The sequence below is a fragment of the Coloeus monedula genome, assembly GCF_965178545.1.
Source record: "Coloeus monedula genome assembly, chromosome: Z".
In the NCBI taxonomy this organism is placed as follows: domain Eukaryota; kingdom Metazoa; phylum Chordata; class Aves; order Passeriformes; family Corvidae; genus Coloeus; species Coloeus monedula.
Genome location: NC_138822.1, coordinates 70,883,521 through 70,909,686, shown reverse-complemented (window position 1 = coordinate 70,909,686; position 26,166 = coordinate 70,883,521). Strand labels below are relative to the sequence as shown.

General features: G+C 37.7%; 2 protein-coding genes across 2 annotated transcripts; one reads left to right on the top strand and one right to left on the bottom strand.

The window, feature by feature from the left end:
• Positions 1-5,641: 5,641 nt before the first annotated feature.
• On the top strand, positions 5,642-16,668 carry CCDC152 (coiled-coil domain containing 152; the record flags this gene model as incomplete). Its single annotated transcript, XM_082301698.1, has 8 exons — positions 5,642-5,704; positions 6,728-6,833; positions 10,957-11,025; positions 12,050-12,114; positions 14,032-14,134; positions 14,835-14,962; positions 15,939-16,025; positions 16,546-16,668. The coding sequence occupies 8 exons, from the start codon at positions 5,642-5,644 to the stop codon at positions 16,666-16,668; spliced, it is 744 nt and encodes a 247-aa protein (XP_082157824.1).
• A 1,309-nt stretch (positions 16,669-17,977) lies between these two features.
• On the bottom strand, positions 17,978-24,225 carry SELENOP (selenoprotein P; the record flags this gene model as incomplete). Its single annotated transcript, XM_082301548.1, has 5 exons — positions 24,164-24,225; positions 22,492-22,695; positions 21,118-21,330; positions 19,414-19,531; positions 17,978-18,529 (listed from the first exon to the last, which is right to left on the bottom strand). Exons 2-5 carry the CDS (start codon positions 22,680-22,682, stop codon positions 17,978-17,980), a joined length of 1,074 nt encoding a protein of 357 aa, XP_082157674.1. The 5' UTR covers positions 22,683-22,695; positions 24,164-24,225.
• Positions 24,226-26,166: the final 1,941 nt, after the last annotated feature.

The following is a 26,166-nucleotide window of genomic DNA, read 5'->3' as shown; positions in this document are numbered from 1 at the left end:
TTGGAGAATGCAACAGAAATGGGTACTTCTATACCAAACATCCTTTCTGATAGCTTTCATCTCCTAAACCAGAAAAACAAATCCTTTCATCGACAGGAATACAACATAGCAAACATTATGTTGATGCCCCAGATGCATGAGAGTACAATTTACACTACCATCTTATTAAGCTACTCTACAGTCTGACACCAAAGTCAGTGTGACACTCTGCTAAACACTGGGATGAGTGCTGTGGCAGTTTGGGGCAGGTTAAAACCTATGCTCTTCCTTCCACAGGCTCTTCTGAAAATGTCAACATTAATTATTTTTTGAACTGAGTTGAATCTTGCAAACCTTAACTCTGTAAATCAGACACATCCATTTGAGATGGCTGGGGTTGTACAGAAGGCTACTACAGACCATCAAAATGGCATGAAGATCAGTAAAATACTGCTCAAGCCCTTGCCTAACCATGAGATTTTAAAAGTACACAGATGATGTTGAAACAGAATACAAAAATACAAAACAATGTCTGGTCACAGGTCTTTGGTTAAGCAGTTTCTCTTACAGGGATGCTCACAATGGCAATAAAAACATCAATGTTTTCCATGTGTCAGAAACTCTCTGTAGGCTGCAGTATGCATCATCAGCTACCTGCTGCTTTCCTGCCTAATACACAGTGGATATCAAACATTTTTTCAGTGACCACCAGACTCTTGAACTGTCTTGCACAAGAAGTTACTACCCTATAAAAGGACAAAAAAATTAGAATGAATTCTAAATGAACTATAGATAAAAAGCCCATCTTTTGGAAGTATGCAGTATTAAACTGCTTATTTTAGCAGCAATGTTCTAAAAGCTGAAACAAAAGAATATATGCTGACTATTAAATCTTTTACAAGCTAAATGTTCTACCCCTGGCTTATAGACTTCATTCCATGTATTTCTGTGTCAAAATCTGTCAAACATTTTTCCCTCAATGTTTATTTTCTGCATTTTTCCAGGGTCTGTTCATAGCAATCACCTTCCCAGAGGTCAAAGGACATATTTATATATGGGTCATTTAGCACAGCATTATTACAAATATAACATACGGTCACTGGGTGACATTTTTGTCTAATCATAAGAATTGGGTTTTAGTCTTCATTCCCCGTCTTCCTATGAATGTAATCCATACAATAAAACTAGAGCTAAATAATTAACACAAACAATAGTCTGTGCAATATACTGTGGTTTAGTGTGCATTAGAATGCTCACTACACAAGAGTTTGGTGGGGTGTTCTCTGTAGTAATCAACAGTGACTGCACTTTTTTCTAGGTCTAAGATGAACACAGATTGCTGTGATTAACAAGTTTATTAACTTTACTTACACTTTTTTAATTACAATTTTTTTAAAGTACCAAACCTTTTGAAAAATTTGTGTAATTTAGAAGAACAACGGAAAATGTGAAACAGATTTTGTAAAAATTGGTATGTGACGCAGGGAAAGCGAGCTAGTAAACATGAGTAGCATGTACCGAGTTCCCTGGATACCTCTTTCTTTATTAATATCTGTCCCTGACACACTTGGCACTGTGTCCCTTCCCCACTCATATCTCAGCTGCAGACGTTCTATCCATGAAAATTTTTTTCATCAGTTTATCTAAGTCAATGTCCCCGTGGGCACAACTAACCCACAGACGTTCTCATACAGCAGCTGCCTGCAAAACAGCATTGGTGACCGTGACTGGTAGGTTGTTATTTCTCTGAATGTTTGCAGGCACAAAAGGTCCTGCATGCACCCACATCTTCTGATTTGCACACAAAGTTCTGCTCATGGGGACAGCCCCAAAAAGTATTCAAGGTGTAACACCTTCCCTCTTTGTTACAGACAAAACCAGGTCATCTGAGAAAGCTATGGAGTATTTAGCATTTCAGACAAGAGGTCCATTTATACTCTGTATAATCTCAGAAGATAAGGGTGTATGTCTCAATGTGTATGTCTTTAACACAGATAGCTGGATGGCTGTGGAGCCAAGAAAGGACTGTTGGTAACAACAGACAAGAATTGTTGGCAAAAACCAAGGACTGTTGGCACTAACACAGTGTGAGAAAGATGTGGCTGGAGAAGGGGCCATGCAGAGGTAGAGCAGCACTTTTCAAGGACAAACATTGTTGTTCCAGTTTCTGGAGCACAACCGAGCACAGCACAAGTGCAGGAGTGAGCCAGGAAATGGGCAGGGATTATAGGGGGATCAAGACCACCCAAGATCCTCTCCTCTCCTCTCCTCTCCTCTCCTGATCCTCTCCTCTCTCTCCTCTCCTTCTCTCCTCTCCTCTCCTCTCCCTCTCCTCTCCTCTCCTCTCTCTCTTCTCTCTCCTCTCCTCTCCTCTCCTCTCTCTCCTCTCCTCTCCTCCCTCTCCTCTCCTCTCCTCTCTCTCCTCTCCTCTCCTCTCCTCTCCTCTCCTCTCCTCTCCTCTCCTCTCCTCCCTCTCCTCTCTCTCCTCTCCTCTCCTCTCCTCTCCTCTCCTCTCCTCTCCTCCTCCTCTCCTCTCCCCTCCTCTCCTCTCCTCTCCTCTCCTCTCCTCTCCTCTCCTCTCCTCTCCTCTCCTCTCCTCTCCTCTCCTCTCCTCCTCCTCACCTCTCCTCTCCTCTCCTCTCCTCTCCTCCTCTCCTCTCCTCTCCTCTCCTCTCCTCTCCTCTCCTCTCTTCCTCTCTCTCCTCTCCTCTCCTCTCCTCTCCTCTCCTCTTCCTCTCCTCTCCTCTCCTCTCTCTCTCTCTCTCTCTCTCTCCTCTCCTCTCCTCTCCTCTCTCCTCTCCTCTCCTCTCCTCTCCTCTCCTCTCCTCTTTCTCTTCTCTTTCTCTTCTCTTCTCTTCCTCTCCTCCTTCTCTTTCTCTTCTCTTCTCTCCTCTCCTCTCCTCTTTCTCTTCTCTTTCTCTTCTCTTCTCTCTTCTCTTTTTCTTTTCTTTTCTTTTCTTTTCTTTTCTTTTCTTTTTCTTTTCTTTTCTTTTCTTTTCTTTTCTTTTCTTTTCTTTTCTTTTCTTTTCTTTTCTTTTCTTTTCTTTTCTTTTCTTTTCTTTTCTTTTCTTTTCTTTTCTTTTCTTTTCTTTTCTTTTCTTTTCTTTTCTTTTCTTTCCTTTTCTTCTTCATTCTTTATCATATCCCTTCATCCCAAATCCATGACCATACAGAGTAGGTCAGCAACTAACACAACAACTTCAACTTTTTGTCGACTCCCTGACTTCTGACCTTCTTCTCAACCACAGCATTTATGTATCTTGGGTACTCCCTTCCCTCAAGTGTGCGGTGCCACATACGAGGATGCAGCTTGGGCTCTAAGAATGCAATTATACAGCCTATTTCTGAAAAGAAATCTAGGTCCATAAAGTAAATTAACAGCTCTCTGGTCTAATGAGGACACATCCAAGTCTTAATAAGGAGCCTCATCGCACCTGGGGGGAGGCTGTAAACAGGCGGGGGGCCGAGCCCACCAGCGGGCCGGAGGGGGGGCGGGGGGCGCCCACCGCAGGGCCGGTAGTGGTACGCTCCGCCGGCGGGACTGAGTTTCCCGCCTTCGGGGGCGCGCGGCTTCCCCTCAGGTGCCTGAGGGCGCGCGGGGTGAGAGGGGATCGGGAAATGACGGGAGCGCCTGACGTGCCTGGTACTGAATAATTGCTACATTCAGTTAATGTCTACATATTTCTCTCTCTATGTATGTTTCACTGCCACATGCAGCGAAAAAATGAAAACTTCAATTTCCAAACGGGATCATCAGCTACAATAGTTTTAAAAGTGATACTGGGAAAGCATGGATGGCAAGGGGTCAAAGAGGCATTGAAGGAAGGTGTCACTTTTACAGCAGTCAAACCCACAATTTAAATCTTTAATTTTTCCCTCGGTGACATAAATGTCATCATTCAAAACAGGAGTGGGAGGCTTAACAAAAATGCCTTTGGAAGACGTAACGTATAATAGTAATATGCACAAAAATAACAGCGATGAGTTTTCCTGCTGGAAAAATACAACATTAATAATACAACATTATTTTTAATTTACTGTTCCAGTTCAGCAGGAGTTTTGTACCCAGTGGTACTGTTGTCAAGTGCTGAGCACATCCTGTCTTCTGAGAAAACAAGTGATGCCATAGAATAAGGAAACACACAAACAAAACAGCGCAACACGGCAGCTCCCTGAACTCTATCCTCTGTCAAAATGTGGAGAGTGGAACACAGTTTTAAGAATATAATGGAAAAAATGGTGACTGACAAATATAAGATGTCGACCATGATAAGGATAGGAAAAGTCAGGGTTTGACATTCGTAGTGTACATTTACATTATCAACTAACAGAATATTAAGATGTATAATGGTTTTAAAAACTTGATACACATTTAAATACATTTTAAACACATATTTACATATAATATAAATACAATAAAAACAATATAAATACATTTAAATACATATTTTAAAACCCCAGTTTAACAAATCATTGCACTGTAGTATGTTACAAGTCATTAGGATTACCAATTCATTAAAAAGACCCCAAAACCCCATTAATTTTACTAAGAAGCATTAATTTTTTTAGGTTTACTATATTCTGAAACACTGTTAATTTAAAAAACTGAGCTTTGGCTTATGATTTAGTTTTAGTCTCACTGAGGAAACAGTGGGCACAAGGGAAAGAAAGTAATAACCACACAGGAGCAATATCTTACTGCCTCGTTAAAGAACTTACATACATATAAAAGCTTGTAAATATTGAATGACTGACAGAATAATTCAGTTATGTACTTTTGGTGCCTGCTTAGTATTGTGCATTTACCTATTTCTCCCTAACTGTACTGCAAGTATTTCTGTCTGGAAATCCATTCGGTTTAAGGGTCGTGAACACATTTTAACTCCTGGTTCATCTCTCTGATTGTATTTTTTTTGTTATTTGTAAAAACGCTGTTCACACATTACCACATAGAAGTGATGATTTTGTTTGGACCACATGGTTTACTGGTATTGGAATTCTTGTCTCATGGAGCCTGATGTTGACAGATAGTTTGAATATTTTATATGCATTCATGTTGTGTATTTCAGATCCATCTTGCAAATACATGCTGAAGATTCTGTAAGTAGAATTATAAAAATAGGGGTTGTGTTAAAAATCTGGAACTATATTGGTGCCTTTCAAAATACTGTCTTTTTATTCTGCAGCAAGGTTTATGTGTTGCAGTGTCTACTACTGATTGAACACTTGTTTATAAGAAAATATGTCAGTACCTTTAAACTTAAGTAGTTATCTATCAGAGCATCTACACAGGTAAAAGATGCTGCATTAATATGTGCCCGGTGCATTATTCTGTCTATGGAAGTGGATCCAGGTTAATTTTTTAATTGCAGCAAAATTTCCAAGTTCAACTACAATGTCAGTTTGGCATATTTTGTTTGGGCTTTCTGACATTCATTGTATTTTCTAGAAATGCAAGATCCTAAATAGCCTGAAGTTTAGCTTCAATGCAAAAGTAGTTTTAGTTTTTAAAAAGACTTCTTTGTTCTGCTTACATTTTTGCCTAAGAATTTACATAGTATGAATGAGAAATATAGTAATTTATAGATCTATTTTTTTATATATATAGTGATCATTTGATTATATGGTCCAGAAATAAATGAATCATAGTGATTAAGAAACTATGAAGAAAAACACTGTGGTGAACCTTGATAAACTTTTAGAAGACTTCTCAGAGATAGAAAAGGTAAGTGAAGAAGGTAAAAAATCTTGAGATTGCCATCTATAGTTATTGTGTGATGTTTTCAAAAACTTTTTGAGTGAAAATTTCTTTAAGTGGTATCAGTTTCTTGTTATGCATTGTAATACCAACTTTGTTTGGACAAATATTTGTACTGACGGTATCTTGGAGTCATCGGAGTGAATTCTGTGACGTCTGAGAAGCCTTTGTTTCTGTGCTAGAATTTTAATCACCCATAAGCCAGTTTGCCTTCTCAGGAAGAGTGTGGAAGATGGTGTTGAAGATAACAGTATTACTCAGCTTTCATAGAATCACGGAATTATTTGTGCTGGAAGGGACCTTAAAGACCACCTTGTTTCAACCCCCCTTCTGTAGGCAGGGACACCTCTCACTAGACCACGTGGTCAGAAATTGTTCCTTGTTCTACAAAAATGTCATTGTCTTATGAGGAGCATGGATTCTTACTTTCCATATGCATTGAGCTTCCTTTATCTTATATGCGTGTCATTTCTGCAAAGGTCAACCCACTGAGGAAAATCAGTACCGTGTTTCTTTTTAGACTGATGTTGATCAGCTTCCTGCTGATTTCCTGGTCAGCAAATCTGTACTAGAAGCAATATAAAAGGGGCACCTGAAATAAATTTAGCATTTCTCTTGGAATAAACATATTATACCAGTTCCTATTCCGACCCACAGTTCAAGTTGTTGCTCTGCAAGAGCACTGACAGCCTCATATGCAAGGCAGTAGAAAGAACCTTGAAGAGGATTGATCCAGACTCTGGGCTACAGAATTGAGAGGAAAATAGTTTATAAGTCATGATGTAAGTCAGCATTCTTAGTTCTGCAGGGTAAACTTGGAATAGTACAGGATATCAAGTCTAGCATCATTCCTCTCTATAAAGGAATTTCCTGAATGGGAAATAATACAGGCTTGTGACTGCAGTATTGTGGAACTGTTAAATTTTTTATTCACTTAAAACTCAAAAATTTACACGTTAATATAATGTTAGTCTTTTCCCAATTTTCTAGAAAATATCAGAAATTAATGAAGCAAATAACCTACTGATTCATCAGTTGGAAAAATGTAACAGATTGCTAACATTAAGCCAATCAAAGGAGGAATCAATAAAAGAGGGTAAGTTATTTTTTTAGAAAGGTATGATTTTTGCACATATTCAAGAAATTCTGAAAAATATTTCCATTATTTTCAGCCATAAAAATAACCATAGCAGGTATCTAAGATACTGTGAGAAAAGCAGTACTGCCTAATCTTAAGTCATGTAATGAAATCCATCTCATAGTAAGTATTAATATTATGAGGATTCAAACTGTTCAATGGAAGCCAATAAAATGTCATTTACCATTTACAGATGGGAATTAGAAGTCTATAATCATAATTTAAAAGCTGTGAAACAAAGGAGGAATTACAGAGAAAACTATAAAATGAAGATTTGTTGTATTCTAGAATTGTTTTCAGATGAGTATTTGAAATGAGAAACAATATCTAGTGCTTAGCACGGATTTGTGGTTGGTAATTCTTCTGTAGTTTGTAAAGTAGCTGAAAGGTGCATCTTTTTGTAGGACTTTCATCTTTGGGAAGTCAGCCTGCTAAAAGTTAGGAAACAGGGTAGGAATAAACTTAGTTGCACATAGGAGTGAGATTGCCAGTTGGGTTTTTACTTAGATCTTCACTGCAACTTGGATAATTTAGCATAATTAGAAGCTGAGTGTTGAAATTGAGCTATTGAGTGAATGAAGTTTGGTTATGATGATAATCTCTTCAGTTATACTAAAAAACTCATGATAAAGGATGACTGGTAGCAGCACATATGGAAGGCATTTTGTATAAACAATTGTTGATCTTAGTTGGCTGCTTCTCAGGAACAATCTTGGTGTCCTCTGAACAGTTCTCTTAAAACATTCATATTCTCTTAAAATATCAGTAGACAAAGAAGCAAACACAGTGGTAGGCATGATTATGGAAGAAAAAAAGAAATAAGCATTGTGACTCTGTAAGGTCTGTGATTTTCATGTCCTATTCTGGTCCACACATCTCAAAACAAACATAGCAGAACTAGAAAAGGTAACAGAGAAGGAGGCAAGACTTGGTATGGTCAGAGAGGAGCAAGGTAAAAGGTCAGGAACCACTCCTGTAACAAAGACCATGGATGTAGGGGCTTAACCATGCAAAACCCACTCCCATGCAGGGCTGGCCCAGTGAGGATTGCCATGGTCAGCCAAAAGTCTACATTACCAAAGAAGTCTGTAGTGATGGGAGTGGCACCGGAGACTGAGTCAGAATGGGGTTCAGAAATGGTAACAAAGGCCAGACACGGCCCAAGGATCACTACTTGGTCCCAAGTGATGAGGCAGGTCTGATACCAAGACAGGAAATCACTCCCTAGGTCATGACCAGGGTCTGGTATGTGGCTGCCACACAACTGCAGCATAGGCCAAGGGCAAAAGCCTCAGTTTACAATCAGCTCCCAAGGGAAGGAGGGGCATCCATTTTGAATCTGCTGCCAGCTTTTTTCAATGTCACCATCTATATTCTTTCTAAGATGGCCTTGTGCCCAGCCAAACACCCAGAAGGTGCATGGGGGAAAATGCACCTGGGGCTTTCACAGTTTTCGAATATCTGAAGGAAGACTTTGGTTGACGAGGAACTTTTCATCTTTATGCTGGCAGTAGTTACCTGAACAGATTGCAGTTGTGAGAATGGCTTTTACAGAGTAGTATTGCCAATTGTGGCTTGTAAAAAATATTTCTCCTAGCCTTATGTCCCAAGCTGTTTCCCAGAACCAAACTCAGCCACAGTTCCTGAAATATCTTTTGAAAATTGGTCCAAAGGCAACAGAAATTGCTTATAGCAGAGGAGCAGGAAGAAAGAGTGCTGTGGAAGAAAAGGCTGTTGTTCCACCTACACTGAAGGGTTTGTGGCTACTAGTGGTAGTGGGGTGTAGGAGGTGGAATTTTAGACTGGCTGAAGAGCACTTTGTTTTAAGAAACAACAACAACAAAAAACCCCAGCATTTCACACCCCAAGAAATCTCCAACAAGTGAGAACCTGAGGACTCCTTGATATCCTTGCCTAAAGTCTTTCCTTAGAACCGTTTAAAGTAAAAGAAGATTGGAAATTCTGAAGGAAATGCAAAGGAGGAAAGAAAACAACTAAAGTTCAAGGGAGAGGGCAGTGAAACACCCAAGATAAGGTGGGAAAAGAAAAGCAGCTTGGCCAGTGCATACACACTCTGAGAGATCATAAATTAACTTTATTTTCTCTTGATACATTCTTTGCTAAACAAAGATAAGATTCAAAACAACATTTTTTGTATTGTGTAAATCATTGCAAGTCCATTTAAGATAGATACAAGTCTGGCATCCTTGTTTTCTGCTCCTAAACCGTTTCTATGGTGGCTAAATAGACTCTTGTGCTGCTACAGTTCTGAATTTAATTCTACTGTAGTTTTCTAAAAGAAAGCATTCACATTTTTGTCTATGAAGCACGTAAGGAGGTTCTATTTAGCATCTTCATGGCTGGGTATTTGTTTATTTAGTGTTTCTAAGGTGTCAGAGGAAAAGGTAGTTGATGTAATTGTCCCATAAAAAAATCAATTACAAATGCAGATGAGCAGTTGTGATGTTCAGTGTTTCTGCATGTAGGCAGTATTCCTTACAGGGAAGGAACTACACAGAATCCATAGCAGATGCTATGCCAGTGATCCACAAAGGTGCAAACATTTAGCAAAATTCTGATTCTTTTCTGTAATGTAGGCAAGCAAAACTTGTGGGCTCCCAGGAATTTTTTCTAGTCACAACTGTAATTACATATGGGATTTCCCAAGATATGTCCCTCAAAGATAAGAAGGATAAGCAGATATTCTTTGGACTGAATGAAAGAGTGGGTTACATTTAAATAGTTGTGATTATTTTTAAAGACTAGCTGCTGCTCTAGTGTTGACTCAGGTGTCTTTCCAAATTGTGTATGAATTACAAACATCTGAGTTTATTTCCACACATTTTCAAATTGGAGGAAATTTGTAGTAGAACTAGTTGGTACAAACGGGCATACTAATCTAGTAATTCCGACTTTGAACAGGATTTTTCCACTTTTGATCCAGCACGGGAACTGAGAGGCAGGCAATGTTTCTGTGCTGCTTGTGCTCCCTCTACCGTTTTTTTTTTTTTTTCTTTTTTTGGAGCATGGAACAGGAGAAGGTATCTGGCTAACACACTCGTCTGCATGAACAGCAGACTAGATGCAAGAATAGGCTAACGGTCAAAAACACTCAGCAGAAAATTGTATCTATTAGCTGGGATCTTAATACCTCTTCCTCACTCCATTATTTGTAACATAATCTTTAATTATATGATAGACAGTTTTCCAAAGGGCTTTAGTCTAATGAGACCAGTAACTGTTATTTAGCAAACTTCTACGTGTTGTGGAAATTAAAAGCAACTTAAGAAATGCAGTGATACTCTGGAAAAAGAAGTTTCAAAAGTAAGCAACGTCAGCTACAGAGCCCCCACTGTTCCCAGTCTGACTGTTCTGCGACTTTACTAATAAATTTACAATGTAAGGGATAAAAGTTGTATGTAATGAAAAACAAATACTATGTTACAGGAAGTACATATGGTATTTAAACGTTAAAAACACAGTTTAAAAAATAAAATTATGAAATACAAGTATATAAACTGATAAGAGCTTGCATGTATAACTATGTTGTATAAAATGAGATAATGGAGATATAGCACATATTCTGAATTTCTCAAAGTTTATGTTGAGCCAAAAGATGAATGTTATATGCATCAAGAAAAGGGTAAAAAAAGGGGTGAGAGACTGCAATGAGTGGATACCCTTAGTCTTGTTAAAAAGAATATTGGCAAGGAAATACTGCCAGGAAAGTAAGTCTCAGTTTTATTAAATACATCAAATTGCTGGAAGGCTGTATGGAAAATTTCTAATGTTGCCCAGAAAACACAAAGATACTTGTTTTCTGACTAGAAACAAAAATGTAATAGTTTTATGAAATTGTTTGTATTGCTTCATAAAATTGATTTTAATCTATCATCAAACTAAAAGCTAAAATTAAGCAGTAACCATGTAATGATAATCTGATTTATTTCCACAGTCAGTAAGAAGACTTAGAGTAATAGTGACCCAAAATTTTTATAAGATAGTTGATAAAATTTTGCAAAAAAAAATGTAAATTTGTGAAGACACTATTCAAAAATACTGGATCTTTTATTTCTTTCAGAATGCAGCACTCTACAGAATGTGATAAAGGGTCTCACACAAACTATTGAAAACCAGTGTAATGTAAAAGGTAAAGGCAAAAAATGTTATTATACAGTACATGCTGTACTGTAATTTCAAATGAGCAGGCATTTATTTTTTTGTTTGCATTTACTGATTTTTGTCAGACACAGAAACTTACTGGCAGACAAATAGAAACAAAAAAAAAGTGTCTAAAATCAATCTTTCACAGTAATAAATGCCTATTGCCATTATCCTACTTAGAAACTACCTCAGGGAGGTTATTCTAATCAATACATTGGGCTTTAAGTTCATTTCATCATAACACAGGCAATTTTAAAATAGGTGAGAAAGTATCATTCAGTTGATGGATTGTAGACTATTCAAGAGTTTATGTACAGTTTTTATCACTTTGTTAAACCAAAGTGTCTTAATCTTCAGTATAATGTTATTAAATGTTATTGCTGTTATCCACATATACTTAACAACTACTCATTTTTACTTGAATATAAAATATAAAAATACTTGCTGTATCTTTATACTACAGCTCAGCAGTACACCATGAAGTTAATTTTATGACCATTATGTGTTCAAGATATATTAGCATATATATTAATAAACCTCTAACACTGGAAGTATATGGAAGTTACTCAAACTGACATTAATAATAAAAAAAGCATTACCTATTTTCTCTAAATCCTGTATTTGCATACTGTTTTCTAGTTTTTGGGAAACAAGTACTTCAAAATTGCATCTTCCAATTTTAAACTGTTGTAGCCATGATGATAGTCTTTAATTTTCCGAGTCAAAGGACCTTACAGCTAGATTTTCTTGAAGGCATAATTTATCAGAAGGCTAAAGACAGTTCTAAATAGTAATACCAGGCAAATATTATGATTAAACTATGATTTTTCTTGTTAAAAAATGGAAACTGACGGTATGTAGTTCTGTAATGATGGTTATAATGTCTACAAAAAAAGCTTCTTAACGTTCAGCCAAGTCAAAAAATGCAAGTAATTTCCTTATTCTGCTTTCATGCTGATGAAATTGTCAAAATGTACTTTTTAGTGTACTATATAGGTTTTTTTCTGCAGATGAAAATGATAGACTGAAGGGTACCATTCACATCTTGGAAGATAAATTAAAGACTTGTGAAGAGGTATGTCACAAATTATCACTCTTTAGGTAGAGGAGTAATACTGCATCCCTATTGTGTTTTATATCTTTTTATTCTTGGGTTTGCTATTGATGCTCTTATTGTTGCTCTTCCCTTAATGTTTATCATGTGCGAAAAGAGGAAGGGTGTTTTCATGACAGTACCCATATGAGAAGATGTTAGAAGAACTAAGAGGTTAAAACTACCTTGGTGTTCAGAACTTTGACTAAATCTAAGATGCACTTGGGGTTTTTTTAGCTGTGTTTAGCTTTAAATTCAACTTTATCTTCACAATTCTAATCCCTTGCATTAAAATAAATTTTTGTGTGGAAATAAGGTTTTGACATTGAAGATGCCTGGTTGTGCTGCCAGAGAATCAGAAATGGTCTGAATTTTGTCCAGTTTATTCAGGAATAAACACTACAAAGATAATAGGTCTCTGCTTCTTATCTGTATCTCATAATAAATTCCATGTATGATCTCTCTACTTTTTATCTATGGCACTCATTTTTTCAAAGGAGGTAAAACCAGCAAGGCTGCTCATAGTTCTCTGTTGTCATAGTTCTCTGTGTGAAGAGTGCAGATCTGTTACCTGTTTAGGATTAGGAATCTCACTGATGATTTCCTTTGCCTGTGTTTGTACGACAATTCAAAATTAAATATTTATACCAATAGAACGGCTATCTTGACAGTTCAAGTAAAAAATGATTAATGCCTTCTGAAGGATGTGAGAAACTATTATTCCACCCATTAAACACGTTTGAGCACGGTGGGACTTCCTGGTGTTGTTCTGAAGGCACCTGACTATGTCCCCATATACTCTTACCCCAATCAGTGACTGCCTTTGTGAGTGCCCCCAGGCACTGCTCTGGTGAGTGGCGACTGGTCTTGTTAGAGGGTTGCAGTAACAACTTTGGAGTGAGCACCTCAACAGTGGCAGCTACAGACAATTCCTTGATAATTCTGGAGTAGTTACTGGAATAAATTCATAATTGGCATGTTCAAACTTTGAGCATCACTACTGCTGGTATCACTGATGTGTCTACGGTTACCAGCATGAATTTGTGGAATCCTTGGTATAAGCAATACCAACAAAATTCATACTTGAATCATGCAATCCTAGAGTCAAAAATCCACAAAGGTGAAACTGTAGTCCCTTAACTAACTGCATCATTGTGTCAGATCCTGGTCTGAGAAAAGGAATATTACCTCTCTGATGCCTTAGGTTTTAACTTTAATATTCTTCAAATCCTGTAGTGCTTAGTGTGTAACTCTGAAGTTTCTTGTAGCCTGTTAACTTCTGCTCTCTCATGCTAGGCAGACATAACAAAGCCTCTGTGGGCCTGCTCTTCAAGGACACCCAGACCGTCCTAGGCCCAAAATGTGTAAACCTAAAGCCTCTGAAAAGGGGGCAAGCTGAGGGAAAATTACATCATTAAACTGAAGCTTTAATTGGAGAATTAACCCTGATGTGCTAATGAACCAAACCTATAAAAATGTGAAGAACTCGTGAACTGTCGTCCATCCTGGGGTCCATCTTGGCGGTAGCCTCTGGCTCCCCACAGTGTACTTTTGAAGGCCCTTCAAATAAACACCTACCTTTATTCCCTTATTCTTGTCTAGTCTCTGTTTTAGGTGGCCTCTTAAGGCATCATCTCCATTTGCCTCTTCTCCTAAGAAGTACAATTTATAATTCTATATTAACAGATAGCTCTAATACAATGAAATCTGTTCTGTTTTTCATCTGTGGACTTCAGCCAGACGGTGTAAGAAGTAATTGGATGTTTAAATTTACAAGACTGAGGATAAAACAAGTACTGAATTATAGAGTATTGTACATTTTTGCATGATGGTTGTTGTTTGCAGAAGACTAAGAGCATAGAAACCGCAAGATCTTTATAAAATATTTTACATTCACAGGAGCATAAAGACCAAATTGAGAAACTCATGATAGAAATTAAAAACAAAGAGGAAGACCACAAATTAGAAATAACACAGTTGAATTGCGATATAAGGAAAAAATGTAAGTCCTCTGAAGACTGAATGCTTTTAGCAATGGGTAAAACATACTGTAACCTGTAGAAGCTACATTTCATCTAGGATAAGTTCCACTGCTAAGTGGAAACATGTCAACGGTAGAAGTGGGCCGTGTTTAATGGAATTTTATCTTAGCTGAAGAGAGCAGACAGTGGTAATGAAGCAATAGTACAGCAACACAGGATGAGCAGAAATTCCCAAACAGTTAGAACAAATGCTGGGAATCTGGACCTAAAAATCTGAAGGAATGAAGTTTTGGGTTAAGTGTTTACTGGAACCTTGCTTTGAACTGTAAGCTAAACTGCTGTTAGAATGTTTTATCTGTGTTCAGGAGAGTAGGACATTATTTTCACAAATAAATAATACTGCAATGAGAAAAAACTGACTTCAATATTCATTTTGTCCATTAGAGGCACAACCTTAAAAAGGAGGATTTTTTGATCATCCATATAGCTGAAAACAACAAGGAAAATTTTTGTAACTTACGATGCTTTTTTAAAAAGACACCGTCTTACTGGGATGGGATGGTGTGGTTTTCATATAGTTTCAGTATGGTTTTTGCTTGAATGAAATTGTCTTACAGTAAAATGTTGGTGTTCAAGAAAGTTTCAATATTTGGAAAATTCTGATAATTTTTACCTAAACATCTTCTATAATCATAATATTTGGTGTTACTGTGTTGCTAGTTGAAGTAAAAGAAACGGAGTTTAGAGAACAGAGAGAGAAAAAAGAACTGGAAATATTAGAACTAACTAGACAGCTGAAAATTCAAAATGAAGAGAAGCAGAATGAAATAATTAAACTGCAGATAGAGGTATGCATTACAAAGCTGACTTAAAGATGAACTGGGCATTGGGTGAACTTCAAAGAGACTGTGTAGTAAAAAAAACGTTAATTAGTACTTAACAAAGTAATATGATGGAATCTAGAAAACCTAATTATTTATTGTCTTCACAAAGATCAGTGGCAGGTGCTCCCTTTCACAATGGTAACTCACTCCTGCTCAGGAATCATGTTCCACCCACTGGATAGAGAGACTGAAGGTTGCTCTGTTCTTGTTACAAATTAAATTACTTTCAAACTCTTTTAGATTTTGAGCTATAAAAAAATTCAGCCATGTTTTTCTGCTTAACTTTCTTGGTTTTAATTTCTGAATTCTGGGAACATATATATATATATATATATATATATATATATATATATATGTTTAAATAAAATTCCAATAAAAATTTCTAGTCCTGCAGAGATTTAAGCCAGAGCACTCAACAAGCATTTAATTGCTCAGGTTTTAAACCACTCCCATTACAGAAAGAATTAAGGAAATACTTCAAACCCTTCACACATCAAAAAAGAAATAAGATGTGAAAGTGTTCAGGCTGAGTGTTCAGGCTGAGTTATCCTTGGAACATAAGAGAGGAATGATGATTTCAGAGGTTTTTAGCATCCTCCGTATTTTCTCCTCCTGTAGATATGTGGCTGAGAAACCTTCAATTTTTTTTTTTCAGAAGTGTCTTTTTTATCTACATGGTTTTAGTTTATCATATTTGTACTAGTTTTGCTAAATTTTGAGGCCTTTTTTTTTAAGAAACATAACGGCATTCTTTTTTACATAAGCATAAGGAGCTTCATTTTTCTAGGATTAATTAGTAGAAAGGCTTACTGCTACTATGCTCAGGTAAAAAAATGCAACTAATAAAAAGTGAAAGTTATACTTGATACATTTACCATACATTCTCTCCCCCTACCCCCCTCGTTCATACTTACTGTTTTGTCTTGCCTGATTCTTTCAGTTCAATGCTAAATTGGCAAGAGCTCAGGATAAAACCACCAAGTCATTTTCAGCGGCTTCAGTCTTGCCACAAAGTATCTATCGAAGGGTAGGTGCTTTCACAACCTGTAGCACACAGACATGGAGTATGTTTCAGAGCGCTTGAAGCAGGAGCTCCCTGGGGTTTCTCTGTTTGTTCTCCCCCCACACCCCTCCCACCTCTACACAACAGAATTCATAGAATCAAAGAAAAATTTAAGATAGAAAAGGCTTTTAGGCTCATCAGCTCCAACTGTCATGGCTCTTGGCCTATTGATACTGATGAGGGTAAGCAACAACAAAAAGCCACATGAGAGGCGGTGAATTGTTAACATGGAAACTTAAGATAGAACTGACATATATGACACTGATACAAACCGTGTAAATGCTTTTTTTGTTGTTGTTGTAAACTTAAGATTTTGGGATGTCAGAAAAGCAGTATTCTGGGGAAATAATTTTTGTAATTTTGTGATACGAAATACTGAGGAAAATATTCTGATTAGAATATTTCTTACTCACAACAGCAAAATGTATCATTACATAATTTTATGTGATGTTTAAGAATGAAGCTTTTCCCTGAATTTCAACAGAAGCTGCAGCATCTCCAGGAAGAGAAAAACAAGGAAATCGAAGTTCTCCGAAACACCATAAGAGACTTGGAGCAACGTCTTAACAAAGGTGAAGACCTGCCCTTCAAACGGAGGCGATTCTGAGCAAATTACATGAAGCATTTCGGTGTTTCAAACTGTGCATCTCAAAATGAACACAATACATGAAGAAAGTATTTTTTATTGAAAACACTATTTTCAAACATTCCAAAGGCATGCATTCTGTGTTTATTCAGAGCTACTCTCTTGCTAATCAGCATTCACAATAAAAAGATTCAGGTTTTGTAGGAGTAGTAATTTCCCTATTAAACCATCATTAATTATTGTGTATACTTTCATAGCAGTTTTCTTTTTATGAATATTCTCTTCTTCATCTGGGAATCCTTCTAACAATGGATTTACTTCCATTCCATTAATCAAACATTAGCAATGCTAGGCTACAGACAGATTAGTTACACAGGTTTAAGTGGTATATTATGTTACTAACTGATACAGATTTATCAAATTCAGCACTGTTATAAACAAAGATAAACATTATACTAAGATTAAACTTGTTTTCATCCCACCATCTTTTTGATTCTGACACTGTCGTTAACACTACTTCTCACTTTAGGATGATGTTACTGATTTAGTAGGATTTTACAGGCTGTAGCAGTATGTATTAATGGAGCCTCTTACTGTATCTAAGCCATGAAAGTTAAGCATATAAATCTGTTACTTGAAAATAAAGCAGTTAATGTCTATATATTACATTTTTCATATGAAATTATTGTCACATTGCTTAGGAGTAAGTTTTGCTTGTACATGATTTGTATCCCCAGGTTAGAAAAAATACCAAACAAACAACCTCAACTTTCAAATATATTGTCTTTTTAATAAAAAATGATTCATATATCTGTCTTGGTTATCTTCTGTTCTGGATTGCAAAACATCAGACAGGAGCCCCTAGGTCATAGTTTATGCTCCTGTCCTCACAAATGCAAGCAGAATGTTAGAAGAGAAACAAGAAAGACAAATTAATCAAGAATGCAGACACCTTCCCAGTGGAACTGAAAAACAAACTTTTTTAGGGGTCAATTAAATTCCTTTAAATCATGAAGCTTTTCACTGATGGAATTTGACAGGTATTCTATAATTCTAAGAACACTGCTCTAAAAATATACCTCTTTGCAATATTTTAACTCCACATACCTGTCAGTATAATTTTGAATTGGAGGCAATAAAAACACTTGATCTGTTTATTTTTCTGCTCTTGCAACTCTATGAATTGAGTTAGTGGGACTCCCTTGTTTCTGGAAGGTGCTTAGTTTGTTTTTCAGGATCAGTTTCTCACCTTTTCCTGTCACTGTCAGGTGTCACTGGTTTCACTTGCTCCTGCTGGTGAGTGTCAGGCAGCAGAGAGCAGACGTCACTGTCAAGACTCAGTGATGTCCTCTGCTGCCAGCTGCCCATGTCACCTGCAGGAATTTGGTAGTGCTCCACGACACTGTCAAGTGACAGAATTCCCTAGCTCTTCAAACAAAAGGTGACGACAATGACAGGATCAGCTACTAGAGGTTGAGTCTGATCCTGTCTGCCAGTTTCAAGTTAACTGGTTTTTACAGCTGTTTTTCCCTTTCTTTCCTAGTTTTTTATCTTGTGCAATTTCCACAATTTCTCCTGGAGGGACAGTTTCTACTGGCTTCTGACTACCTATCTGATCATGTCTGTGATGGCCAAAAACCCTGTGACGCCAGCTGCTGTGAGGATGACGTCTCTCAGTTTCAGAAGCAGCCTGGTGGTTCTCATGTTTGGGATCATGACTGCCCATGTGATGGTGGCGGTGGTGGTGGTGGTGGCGGTGGTGTCCGCGTCTGTGCGGGTGGTGGGGATGGGAATGCTGTCCTGTCGGCTTGGGTTCTAGCTCTCTCAGCTCTTCACCCATCTTTTTAGTGATGTTTTCACATACAGCATCAGTATCAGGATCCTGCAAAACAGAGGCTTGCATTAAATACAGGGCACTGTATTTAATTAAACTAGTTGTAAAGTATTAATTATCTCGACATTTTTGCAGAGCATGAAAGCCAGTTTTAAATTATTTGTGCTATTTTCCTGAAGAGTGTATGAACATATCAAAAATAACCTTGTGTTGTCACACTACTGATAACTAGACAGGGCTGTTCAGCAATTATAATTTTAGTAATTGCTAATAACAAATATTCTTTTTCTAGATCTCATATCTAACCTGTCTGGTCTACATTTAGCCAGAAAGCTGCATGACAGGATCAAAAAATCATTATTCTAATTGAACTTCAGTGATTATGTATGTACATTTCTTGATAATCCTTAGAAGTATCTCTGATCTTTAATGATACATAGAAAAAACCCACCCTTCTTTTAGAGCAGTAACTATAATTTGTCACCTTGTATTATCACTTTTTAAAAATAACTGTTGTAGACCATGTTTAAATGCAAACTATAATAAATAGTAATGCAAATCAGCTTGAGTTTTATTTCTGGGTTTTTTAAAAAAATACTCATTTTTTATTTACTTTATCTGTCCCACAAAACTAGAGTAGTTAATTGCTCGCTACCTCTATATAACTCTACAAACAGAATTACCCTCCAAGACTGCATTTACATTTCTGACAATTATTTGCATTTCTATCAAGGACAGGAATTCAGATAATCAAACAGTCTATTGCAAATTAAATCTAATTCACTTGGAAAAATGTTTAAAAGCTCTCTGTCAAGACATGTGAAAATTCAGAATTGTATATTTTTGGATTAATCACACTGAAATTATTTTTTTAAATACCAGTCAAATCCAGTTTTCTTTTTTACTATACACAGAATGAGACAAGAAAATACCGTGTAAGAGCAGTTTCCACACTTGTTTTCACAGTATGCAATCTTAATAGATTCTTCTACATATTGAAAATGCAGGAAGGAGTAGGGCAGACCCAGATGATAGACTAGACGGCCGCATCTAAGGAGACAAAGAACTATATGGTTACAAATACCTGCAATCAAATCTCTCTTCTTATGATATCCCATTTTTGTTGCATCAATCCAGCCACACTGTACAGTCCCATGGGGAGTATTTCTGTCCAAGTTCACAGACAAATCCAGTATCTTCCTTACAAATGCTTGCCTGCTCACCTGCACTGGCCAGTATGTGAGGCGTGATTTCTGCTGATGTGGTAACTGCACTGCCAGAAGCCTCTCCTTTAGCGGCACTCAAGACTAGCAGAGGTGCACTCATTACAGACCCATCGGGATAGTGAGGAGGGTTGTTTGGACAGTGATTGCTGTGTCCTTACCAAGTGTTTTTAGGCAACCTAACAGGTATTTTGATTGGAATGGACACGGCTTTACTGATTTATTGGGCATGAGGGGATTGTTATGGAGCCTATCTGCCCCATGTCTGGACTCGGATGTTCTGATATGCACTTGACTACACAACTGGTCCACTCAAAGGAGCGTGAGTAAATGCAGAACCTGTACACAGGGGCAGCGTGTTCAGCCAACACACAGTCCACTGCCCTTAGCTCCCTACACATGTGGGTGCACCTCTAGGACCAGCAGCAGGCAAAGTCTTCCTTGCTGAGGCACAATAAGGACACACACTCCTAGAACCATAATGGATTGTGGCCAGCCTAATGCTAAACCAATTAATAATATACATGTATCCTGTGTCAACAGCACAAAACTGGTCAACCTTTCAAATGCTGTGGGGCAAGCATCAGCTTTGGGGCTCCTCTGCAAAATAAACAGAGCCTTGTTCTGTTTGTTTGTTGTATGACATCAGCCTTCCATACTTGGGCATATTTGCTGCTGTAACATTCAAGATCATTCCACTGCTAGTTTCATCCCAAAAACCTAATGTGGCTAATCTGTTTAATTTCATCACATTACAGAAAAAGAGTAACTTTGTAACTCTGTATTAAGCTTATTTATGGTATATACAACTTGTAATGTTCAGTACAGTAATATAAAATAACTAGGACAGACATGTTTCAAGTGTAGGATTTTTCAAGTATCTACCATCACAACAAAATTGAAAAATTGGGATTTCAGTTACAATTATTACCAGTGCTGCCAAAATATACCTGTGCCAGAATCCTGTATCAAAAAGCTATTTTCTTCTGAAGTTTTAAATTTCACCTAAAGTCTAATTTTTCCTTATGTCTACATGGCATTTTCAACAGGTCTCATCAAAATAGTTCCATGAGATAAAAGATTCTACTTTGACATGCATGGATGTAATGAAGTTGTCTGAAAATAAAAACACTACAAAACCATAAACACGTTACCAAATTTTACACTCACTTATGTTCATTTAAATCCACAGTAATTATAAAGAAAAAAATATTTATTCCAAAATTACTTATGCAAAACCAAGACTTTACTTTTGTAGCTTTGTTTTTCCAGTAAATGCTAGCACCTTATTTAATTCAACTTGGAAGTTGATCATGATGTCTTTTTTATTTGCGCATCAATGAAATACAGATTTACAAAGCACTACTCAAAATATATGCAAATATTTTCCTGTGTTTCTCTGTAAGAACACACCTGTCATAGATGAGAAAGTCATCCTTGTTTCCATTTAAAGTAGTCCAGACATCATCTTGCTGCTCATCTTGCTGGTAGACAGCAATGTAGTCTGAAACACGTTCTTTTAGTAGGTGAAATTCCCTCCGGGATTGAGGTCCCTGATGGTTGACAACCACATACGAGATGTTGACCAATCCTTCATTCTCTAACTTTACTCGCAGGTCCTCCAAACTAGTGGGAACGTAAAGAAGCAAGACCATAAATCATTAGAGAACCATAATATTTGACACAAAAGTTAATATGCTCCATCTCACTTTTATTACAGCTGCATGATGTGGAGATTCTTCCTTTTCATTTGTATCCTTCCTGGGGAATTGCTCTAGAAAACTTATTTTTCGGTTACAGGAAACAGTCTAGAATGTGGAAGATTCTTTAAAATTTTTCTGAAATGTAAGAACCAAACCCAACTACCTTGAAAGCCAAACGCAAAGCCCACTTCTAACTTTGATAGCACCAGAGATTTCCCGCTATGTTTTTAAACTCAATTCTTAATAAACTTGCAAGGCCTATTATAATATATAAGTTGTGCAGCCTAGAGGGGCAAACTAAAGTGTTCTAACTGTGACTAAAATCCAAACCTGAAACTGGTACAATGAATTTTTAAGCCAAAATACTTTAACAATCCCTAAATGAATCAAAGATAATGCAATTCCTGTTTGTGTCAGCTCAAAATTATTTTATTACTATTGTTATTGTCATGATAGCTAATTATTTGCAAGGAGTAAGTTCTAGAAACTAGAGCACCAATGTCCCAGGTCTTGTAGGAAAACCTAGCACTGATGACTTCCTTGAATGCTTCATCAATTTTTTGAAAGGCCCGTATTTACCTTAACATCTGGATTTTTTAAATATATGTAGGATCTCTGAAAACAGGCTGAAAAGCCACATTAAAAGCACATGTTTTGATTTATTTTTTCCCCGACATATCTTATGTAAGAAATGAGTGATCGCAGATCTCTATTTCAGGTGATCTAGCCATGTCAGAGAATTGTGATGTTTCTTGGCTTCACCATCTTTCCTGCATTAATCGTCTGTTGTTGTTTCTGTCAGCTGTGCATGTGGTTTTGGTTTCATTAATGTCAAGCTGATCACACTATCATGCTGTAAACATAATTTGGAGAGACGATCTGTCAGTCAGGAGTAGGTCAGGAGATAACGAATCTTACCCACTGTCAGAGAACCTTCTGCTGATAGTGAGCCTGGTCACTGGGTCACACATGCCAGCTGTGATGGGGCATTCGGGGCAGCTAGAGCTCATGGAGTCCATCTGTGGCAGGGCACATGCAGTATTCCCAGCAGGATAACAAAAATCAGGACGAGATTCACGCTTACCTGGAAGCCTGCCGCAGGCACAATGATCAGCTGGCCTGGAGGAGAGCCACCACTGTCACCGAGCCTCTGGAGTTCCACATTGGGTCCTCCTCCCCAATACGCCATTCTGGGGGCTCCAGGCAGTTCTGGATCTCTGTCCCTCCTCCAGGGAGGAGACAGAGGGCCAGAACTAGCCCCAGACCTGCCCACATGGCTGGGCTTTACCTGAAAAGAAAGAAAATAAACAAAGTAAGATCAATGCCTAAATAAAGTTCAGACTCTGAAATTCCCACAAGAAAACACAGCAGCTTATTGGCTCCATTTAATAAAAAACAAACAAACAAAAAAAGAAACAAATCCCTGTAAAAATAAATTTGAGTTCTTTGTTAACTGCTCGGTTTCTTTGGTTTTTCAGTGGAGTTCCTCTATAATAGAGGCAGGTATTTTTCCTTTGTGGTGTTTGGGGGGTTTTGGGGTTTCTCGTTACTGTGGTTGAACAGCTGCAAAGTAAACATTCAAAATAATTTGAATTTTTTTTAGTACTACTGATCAGACTAAGTTATTTCCTCTTCTTTGTAATTACTTTTTGACCATTTTTAACACTGCACTGATTCTAAAATGGCCTTGTTTCTTGTGTTTTGACATCAATTATGGTAAGTCAGTTTACTTCAGGAAGAATCTAGACCAGCTCACTTCAGATTCCAGAGTAATTCCATCATCTTAGAAGTACATGCACCAACAGTGGGTTTCAGTATGGAGTAAGTACTACAGACCATAGCAAAAAATAACTTTAAAAAACTTCAAAATTTTTACAAGTCAGTCTGGAGTATTTGGATCCCACTGAGAAAAACCTAAGAAGAAGTCAAGCACTAGAAACAATTTTGCAAAAACCAGAAATAAAAACTGAATTTCAGGATTCCTCAGATCTTACAGAATTTCATACCATACTTAGTCCAGTTAATATTTATGAAAATCAAAGCATATAAGAAATTGTCTAATTACCTTTTCCTTTTATTCCATTAACATCTCAATTTTGGCTTAAGGGCACATTATTGAGGAATATTTAAAATTCTAAATGTGTAGAATTATAAAGCTGCTCCCCAACACATCCTGGATTGTGGAATTGTATAACTTCACCACTTACATCAAAGTCTGACAGTGAACACAGAATAGTTTGGAAACAGTAAGTTATGATAAATAAGACCTGCTCCATCCATCTTGTCATATCCTAAAAAAAAATTAGTAATAATTTAATTTTTAAAACAAGAGCCATTTGTTGCTGTATTTGTGAAATCCAGCTGTCCCTGGTGTTTCTTTCCTTACGTTCTAGGTAAAGCACTTTGAAGACTAAACTGTGGTCCAGTATATACCAGGACAGCCTTTTTTCCAATCTTTCCACACATCAGGAAAGCTGCCTGCCTTTATATCCATTATAAACACATGAAACTCTCATGACATTTTGATATCCTTTCTTGCGTTCTGCAGCACTGGCATGCAGTGCCCAGCAACAGCTGTCGGTCCTGTGAGCTGCAGGAGAGCTACGTCCCGCCTTATACTTCTCTTCATATTTCAACTTTCCAGTTGGTTTCCAATGGAAATTTCCACTGTCAGCCTTTTCAGCCAAAGAAACAGGCAGACACTCTGCCAAATCTTAAGTCATGAAGCTCTTTCATAGCAAACCCAGCACACTTACCCTTTCCTCCTCCCCCTTCTTGGCAGGTCTGCCCGGCTCCGCCGCAGAAGAAAACAGAGTGGGGAAAAGGGCTGTGGTATTTATATGGCTCTTGTTTATCTCACTTTGCAGATACGGTTCAAAGTTCAGGGAGCTTTTTCTGAACGACCCTGCAAGCAAAGAAAACCCCTTTAGCAAAAGTACCCAAAATACTTCTCCATTAACTAATCCCAAGTGGAAACCATTTATTGTGCATAATAGCAAAGTATTTTTGCTATAATGACTTCAAATATCATGTTATGCAGTTTGCCAGTCACCCCAGGCAGCTGGAGGAAGTGGTACAGTCAGAGGAGGGGGATGGACCGAGGAGTCATTATTTTCTGAACTCAGTGGTAACCACAGTGAGGGGGGGGAAGGTACTTCCCTATTTACCAAAATGCTGAGCTAGCAGGTTTTTTCTCATATGCTTTATCTGATGTTTGCCTTAGAGAATGGTGTGCTCTGTCTGAGGGCATGTGCATACTGAGCTCCTTTGGCCCAGCTGCTCTTGATTACATCATTCTGCTTGCAAACTTTTCTCTGTAGAACCTTCCAGTTCATCAATTTTGTTGAAAGTTAGAGCCCAGAACGTCAGACATTTAAATCAATGTAGCTACTGGCAATAGGTACCTGAGCCTCTGTATTTCGCTGTTATATTTTCTTAACCCCAGGATCAGATGGTTAAACTGTTTCCATACTCTCTTTCTTTGGTGATAGAATTGTTCATGCATGATGTGTTTTACTTCAAGAGCAGTGTGCTTTGCTTTGATTTCCTTCAATGTACGTTACACGTTTATGGGGAAATAAATGCTTAAAAACATGGTGTGCCCTCACAGTTCAAGGTGGTGAGATTGACACTGCTTAGTTCTATGGCCTGAGGCCATCTTCTGCACAGATAAGAATTTTGCTTGAGGCTGGATGCGAGAAATGGAACTGCTGACCTTGCGGGTTTATGGTGTAGAAGTCCTATGCACTTCTTTTCCACTACTCAGTGGAAAGAATCAGAAAGATCAGAACTTTTAGTCAGTAGTCTTGGAAGACACAATGCAGCAAACAGACAGATTTCATATTAGACCTGAAGTTTTTTTAAGAAGTGGAGTGTGCTTGTATGCCTCTTATCCTTAGGGAAACACATCTTGTATTCTTTGCTGGGTTGGTGCCAAGCCCTCATACCTGCAACAGTGCCCTTTACTATTCCAATTGATAGACAAGTTGCTCACCTCCTGCTTCAGGTGTGGGGGTTGATTCTCAGTGCTGATAAAGTCCTGTAAGGCTGGCTGGAAGTATTTGGTGTGCAACATGTCCACCAATTCTTGCATGAGCACAGAAGCAGGCAACAAAAATGAGGCAGGTACAGATTTATTAACAGGGCTAATAAAAGTAATGCAGCTCATTAGTGACTGACAGTCACTCTCTCGCCAATTATAGCAACACGGGTGGGGACACTTTCAAAGGAATAGCAATACTCCATCTCCATTTTGTTTTCCTTTTCTTTGTAGAGAGGATGTGGACAAGGTTTGATTAACAAGTGCTGAACCTATGAACTATATGTAATACCACTGACTGCTGCTGAGACATGCAGCTCATAAGTACTGAAGAATACAGAGTTCAGACAGAGTAAACTGAGCTGAAGCAGCTATCGCATAAAACATGTACCTTGCTGTGGAAAGCACACCGACGATGGAAATAGACAGTGGTCACTATGGAAAAGTTAGTATGTCCTCCCATACAGTATGCAGAGACACCTGCAGACCCTCAGTTGCCTTACCGAGAGATTAGAAGCACCTCTTGCTAGCAATTATCACGATGACAATAAATACTATTAATTATTATATTTATTACAACCTTATAATGTTAAGATGACTTCAACTACATTCACAGTGACATGCCACAAGCACCTTACTTTTTAACATTCACCTTACCCGAGATCATTGTTCTGCCTCAATATTTATTGAGGAAAAAAGTTCCTATGTCTTAAAGCAAGT